At 41.2% G+C, this 6,914-nt stretch overlaps 1 protein-coding gene across 1 annotated transcript; it reads right to left on the bottom strand.

The window, feature by feature from the left end:
- Positions 1-2,731: 2,731 nt before the first annotated feature.
- LOC105536055 (X antigen family member 3-like) lies at positions 2,732-6,260 on the bottom strand. Its single transcript, XM_011975335.1, is given in 4 exon segments — positions 2,732-2,811; positions 2,940-3,065; positions 5,605-5,716; positions 6,180-6,260. Coding segments are annotated over 4 exon segments (399 nt in total).
- Between the last annotated feature and the right edge of the window lie 654 nt (positions 6,261-6,914).

Genomic DNA, 6,914 nt, shown 5'->3' with positions numbered 1-6,914 from the left:
TTGTTCCTTTCCATGTTTAGTGCTTCCTTCAGGATCTCTTGTAAGGCAGGCCTGGTGGTGACAAAATCTCTAAGCATTTGCTTGTCTGTAAAGGATTTTATTTCTCCTTCACTTATGAAACTTAGATTGGCTGGATAAGAAATTCTGGGTTGAAAATTATTTTCTTTAAGAATGTTGAACATTGGCCCTCACTCTCTTCTGGCTTGTAGAGTTTCTGCTGAGAGATCTGCGGTTAGTCTGATGGTCGTCCCTTTGTGGGTAACCCGACCTTTGTCTCTGACTGCCCTTAACATTTTTTCCTTCATTTCAACTTTGATGAATCTGACAATTATGTGTCTTGGAGTTGCTCTTCTCAAGGAGTATCTTTGTAGTGTTCTCTGTATTTCCTGAATTTGAATGTTGGCCTGCCTTACTAGGTTGGGGAAGTTCTCCTGGATGATATCCTGCAGAGTGTTTTCCAGCTTGATTCCATTTTCCCCGTCACTTTCAGGCACACCAATCAGATGTAGATTTGGTCTTTTCATGTAATCCCATATTTCTTGGAGGCTTTGTTCATTTCTTTTTACTCTTTTTTCTCTACACTTATCTTCTCGCTTCATTTCATTCATTTGATCTTCAATTGCTGATACTCTTTCTTCCAATTGTTCAACTCGGTTACTGAAGCTTGTGCATTTGTCACGTAGTTCTTGTGTTATGGTTTTCATCTCTATCAGTTCTTTTAAGGACTTCTCTACATTGGTTATTCTAGTTAGCCATTCGTCAAATCTTTTTTCAAGGTTTTTAGTTTCTTTGCACTGGTTATGTAGTTCCTCCTTTGGCGCTGATAAGTTTGATTTACTGAAGCCTTCTTCTCTTGACTCATCAATGTCATTCTCCGTCTAGTTTTGCTCCATTGCTGGCGATGAGCTGCGTTCCTTTGGAGGGGGAGATGCGCTCTGATTTTTTGAATTTCCAGCTTTTCTGCCCTGCTTTTTCCCCATCTTTGTGGTTTTGTCTGCCTTTGGTCTTTGATGATGGTGACGTACTGGTGGGGTTTTGGTGTGGGTGTCCTTTCTGTTTGTTAGTTTTTCTTCCAACAGTCAGGACCATCAGCTGTAGGTCTGTTGGAGTTTGCTTGAGGACCACTCCAGACCTTGTTTGCCTGGGTATCAGCAGCGGAGGCTGCAGAAGATAAGAATGTTGCTGAACAGCGAGTGTTGCTGTCTGATTCTTGCTCTGGAAGCTTCATCTCAGGGTTGTACCCAGCCTTGTGAGGTGTGAGGTGTCAGTCTGCACCTAGTGGGGGATGTCTCCCAGTTAGGCTACTCAGGGGTCAGGGACCCACTTGCGCAGGCAGTCTGTCTGTTCTCAGATCTCAACCTCCATGCTGGGAGATCCATTGCTCTCTTCAAAGCTGTCAGACAGGGATATTTTCCTCTGCCGAGGTTTCTGGTGCTTTTTGTTTAGCTATGCCCTGTCCCCAGAGGTGGAGTCTACAGAGGCAGGCAGGCATCCTTGAGCTGTGGTGGGCTCCACCCAATTCGAGCTTCCCAGTGGCTTTGTTTACCTACTTAGGCCTCAGCAATGCCAGGTGCCCCTCCCTCAGCCTCGCTGCTGCCTTGCAGTTAGATCTCAGACTGCTGTGCTAGCAATGAGGGAGGCTCCGTGGGCATGGCACCCTCTGGGCCAGGTGTGGGATATATCCTCCTGGTGTGCCGTTTGCTAAGACCATTGGTAAAGCACAGTTACCTGATTTTCCAGGTGTTGTGTGTCTCAATTTCCTTTGGCTAGGAAAAGGAATTCCCTTCCCCCTTGTGCTTCCCAGGTGAGGTGATGCCTTGCCCTGCTTCAGCTCTTGCTGGTCGGGCTGCACCCACGGACCAGCACCAACTGTCCGACATGCCCCAATGAGATGAACCCGGTACCTCAGTTGAAAATGCAGAAATCACCCGTCTTCTGTGTCGCTCATGCTGGGAGCTGGAGGCTGGAGCTGCTCGTATACGGCCATCTTGGGCGTGCCCTCGGACTTTAAACTTTAGATCCTATTAACTGACATCTCAAGATAGAAATTTGTAATATGTAATCTATGATATAGTTAGAGGTGATTCTATTATATGTGTCTTCAATCTAATTACACACAATAGCTCATGAAGACTAACAGTAGGGCAAGGAGCATGCTCACTGACCTACATGCATTCTCCCTACTTCACGCGCCACAGAAACCTGTCTCCTGCCATTCTATTATTCAGATATTCAAGGCTTCACTAAGAGCCATAGAATTCAGAAGTTGACAAAATCCAAGAACAGTCATTAAGGTCTCCATATAGAGAAACAAATATCAAGCAGAGTGGTTGTTTATTTTCTTCGGAGCAATGAAGTCTCAATTCAGATATTATAATTGAACTGAAGCTGATTATTATGATAAACAAATCATGAAAGTCGAGTATCTGTGTATTCTATCCAACAAAACCACAGCATGCAGAAATCAGCACTGAAATGGAATTTAATCTGATGTTCATTCACTATTTTCAATAAGAGCAAACGTGGGTGTAGAATTTATGGGATTCATTAAGAATCTCACAAATTATGGTAGAGCTGGTACTAGAATCCTCTTCAGTTCTCAGCACATTTCACACAAACTGTATTACAAATGGTATTACAATGTATTTTTTAAAAGTAGAAATTAAAAACTAATCTGAAAATTGTTAGCTGTTGGTTATACTCAGAAGAAAATGCTTTCACATTTGACGATTCAATATGGCTTTGACCCAATTTGTTTCTGTATCTGATAGTGTTTAAGTCTTGCAGTCAGGCATTCAGGGTCTGAACTACCTTTCAAAGAAAGTCTGCATTTGAGTTCTGTTTTTAAAGGGGCACTAATACTCTCTCTTTTTATTATCAAAAGTATAATTTTGTAGAAAACAGAAAGCACCTAATTTTGCATTTAATGGATAATGTACCTGCTTCTGGCATTTTAAAATGCTCTAGTTTTGGCAGAATCTTCCCCTTGACATCAGGATCATCTCTGCATTCATTCCCAGTCTTTGACTGAGACAGCTCTTGGAGATCAGCTTCCAGGTCAGACACTTAAAAATGCAAAAATTATCAACTGAAGCAGACAAACATAAAATATAAATAAGGAAATGATAATATTCTTTTCCTCAGGATTATGAAATAAAAACCTGTAGGCTAGTGTCATAATAAATGTGATGCAAAAATGTTACAATTTCGTTTTCTCGTATTATGAAGTCTTATTTTATGTATTTGTTTTTTGAGGCAGGGTCTCACTCTGTCCAGGCTGCAGTGCAGTGGTACCACCTTGGCCCACTGCAGGCCCAACCTTCTGGGCTCAACGGATCCTCCTGTCTAAGCCTCACGAGTAGCTGAGCCTACAGGTGAATGCCACCACCAAGTATAATTTTTGTATTTTTTGGTAGAGATGAGATTTCCCCGTGTTGCCCAGCTGGCCTCAAACTCCTGGGCTCAAGGATCTGCTGGCTTTGTCCTCCCAATGTTTTGGGATTATATACATGAGGCACTGGTCCTGGCCTGAAATCTTATTTTAAATGACAATCTAAGGATAAACCACAATACACCTACATTTTCCATATGTTACCATTGTGTATTATGAATAGCAAGTATCAACTATCTAAGATATCTGAAGTCTGCCACATAAATAGCATTTTAATCATAACTTAAATGTAATTTTCTGAAAGTTTACATCAATGTATTGGCTGGCTTATGACAAGTCATACAGTCGTGACACCCATCCCTTGTTGAAGTAACTTGAAAATTTTCTGGTTAAAATTAATTAAAGTTATGCTTAGGTCCAAAGGCCCTATATGTAACTTTCCATAGATGAATCTCAATGAGAATAAAGTACCAACAACAACAGCAAAATCACTGTCCCACAGTGAGAGTACAGGAAGTTGAGTGCAAATAAATAACTGGGTATATGCCCAAAGGATTATAAATCATTCTACTATAAAGAAACATGCACACATATGTTTATTGCAGCACTATTCACAATAGCAAAGACTCAGAACCAACCCAAATGCCCATCAATGATAGACTGGATAAAGAAAATGTGGCACATATACACCATGGAATATTATGCAGCCATAAAAAAAAAGGATGAGTTCATGTCCTTTGCAGGAACATGGATGAAGTTGGAAACCATCATTCTCAGCAAACTAACACAGGAAAAGAAAACCAAACGCTGCATGTTCTCACTCATAAGTGGGAGTTGAACAATGAGAACACATGGACACAGGGAGGGGAACATCACACACCAGGGCCTGTTGGGGGCTGGGGGCACTAGGGGAGGGAGAATATTAGAAGAAATACCCAATGTAGATTACAGGTTGATGGGTGCAGCAAACCATCATGGCATGTGTATACCTCTGTAACAAACCTGCACATTCTGCACATACATCCCAGAACTTAAAGTATAATTTAAAATAAATAAATAAATAAACAAACAAACAAACAAACCAGCATTATGGACAGACATATTCTGGAAACCCCTTAACAGTGAATTGCTAAATAATCCATGGCCCAAATTCTGTCAGTGTTACCTTGAAAATGCTACTTGTTGAGGAAACAATTTCTGTTTCATGATAATCTTATGACACTTTAAGTTTTCTAATTATAAAAGTGTTTAAACAACTTTTAAAAGTCCCTCAAAATCATACTAATATAGCTATCCATATGCCAGTGTCCTGAATTATCCAACTTTTACCAAACATACTGTCAAAAACACCAATGAAAGGAAACAGTGGCTGTCATTCATTGAGCTCTTTTCTGGAATTTCTATCCTGTTTCACTGAACCGTGTTTTGTCCTGAGCCAATACTGAAGTACCTTATAGTACAGCCATATTTGAGTATTATGCATCTTAAGCAGAACTAGTCACTTTCTCTTACAGCATAGATGATAGGAAGAATCATCATCTTGAAACGAAATATGAATTCTGTCTCCATGACTCAAGTGTTCTTTGGTAAACCTCAACCCATGAGCCTCAGTTTTCTTATTTATAAAATGGGGCTAACATCCCTATGCAAATGGGCTTTATTCAGGGTGTTACAAGGTAGGGTGACTTGGCACTCTACGTGCTATTAAAGGGTGCATACAACATTGTGGACACCACAGCTGAGAAGATGATACAACATTCTAAGAAGATCAAATTACACTAGTGAAATAATGTACATTTTCTTACATCAGATGGTTTCAAAACTCAAGTTTTGTTGGAATGCGGAGCCCCTCCCATTCGAATCTCCAGGGTGGAGTTGAGAAGATGCAACACAGTGCTGGGTGCTCTTCACTGGACACCTCTACCAAGCGCTCTACAGAACTCAAGGCTGTAGTCACCTAAGTCCTAATTTAGCAAGGACTGTATTTGCAAGCATACAAAGTAGATCGCAAAGAAAAAGAGAAGATTCATTATATCCAGAGACTGCATAAAATGGCAAACTATACTCTTCACTTTTACAGCCAAATTTCAGCAAATGTTTGCGATCCTTTCCTAATGTTTTCTTTCCTCCCCTTACTGGTCATGGCATAATGCGTGATGCACACATAGGCCTCCTCCCCTTCCCACAGACATCTTTTTTTCCCTTCCCAGCACCTTGAATCTCAGCTGCACCCTGATCTTCTTCTCTTTCCTGACCAGGTGTAGGATCCCGACTTTCAGTTAGTGGTTCCTCTTCTTGAGACTCTTCATGACTGGGCTCCCGGGACTAGGAGCAGTGAGTGTGTGTAAATACACTGACATACATCTCAATAATATAAGTATACAGAATACATAGATACTTCTGATCATAAGTCTAAAGACATTTCTCCAACACTATTTTATATTCTTAATGTTTCATAAAGTTACTTTTCCCACAGAGAGTTTACTCTAAGATAGTCACCCTCAAGGGCTTTGGAAGCCATTTTAATCTATCTTGGTACAGATGTGTGCAATCAGTTATCAATAAGCACAAGAAGGAAGTCATGGGCGAAAAACCGGGGAACAGAAGATCATCCATTCAGACAAAACCAGAACATAATCCTCTTGGATTAGTCTGTCCTTCATGAGATGCCATGATCATTTTTTTATCAGCACGGAAGACCTTTACCAGTGTATGTATACTAGTTTAACAACACTATCACAAAAATAACGTCCTGCTAATAGAAAATATTGAATGTTAAGGCACTCACAAGCAGAGGCACAGTCAGCTCAGAAGGTCATAAACTTCATCTTGGTATAGGCCTATATGTTGATCTTCCTTGGTACCTCATATTTCACTCTGCAAACAGAATATGGTGATTGGGAAAATGCACTTGAGAGGATAGCTATATTTGGCCACTTTTATGGACAAATGTTAACTTGTAATTTTTTTTTAATTTGGAAAAACTTTGAAAGTAAGTCCCAGGGGCAAATGTGTGTGTATGTCTTCTGAATTGTATGCTTGCAAAGCAACTTCTTGGTCAAGCTAGCACAGCAATGTCTTAAGGCTCCTGGCAAAGACGCAGGAAATTTCTGATAAGGTTTTTGGTGTCACAATTGAACTCTCCATCACGGAGACATTTAGGAAAATACAGCTAGAGAATTAAAATTTGAGTGACAACGGCTTTTCTCACACACCCATTTGCTAGGCCCATTTGCCCCCTAAAATCAAATTTTGTTGGAATGCAGAGCCCCGCCCATTCAAACCTCCATGGTGGAGTTCAGAAATTGCGACACAGCGTTGGCTGCTCCTCACGGGCCACCTCTGCCAGGCACTCTACAGACCTCAGGGCTGTGGTCACCAGCCCGCGGCATTCCCAGTTTCTAGGCTCCTTCCTTGCCACGCACTTCGTCCCTTCCCATTCCTTCCCACCCACCCAGACTCCCCACCTAGGAGTCTGGAATCTGTCCTCTGTTGGGGGTTCCAGATGCTTCCAGGACTCTGA

The sequence above is a fragment of the Mandrillus leucophaeus genome, unplaced genomic scaffold (assembly GCF_000951045.1).
Source record: "Mandrillus leucophaeus isolate KB7577 unplaced genomic scaffold, Mleu.le_1.0 Scaffold1538, whole genome shotgun sequence".
In the NCBI taxonomy this organism is placed as follows: domain Eukaryota; kingdom Metazoa; phylum Chordata; class Mammalia; order Primates; family Cercopithecidae; genus Mandrillus; species Mandrillus leucophaeus.
Note: the sequence above shows the minus strand (reverse complement) of the source record. Positions and strands in the feature narration are given on the sequence as shown.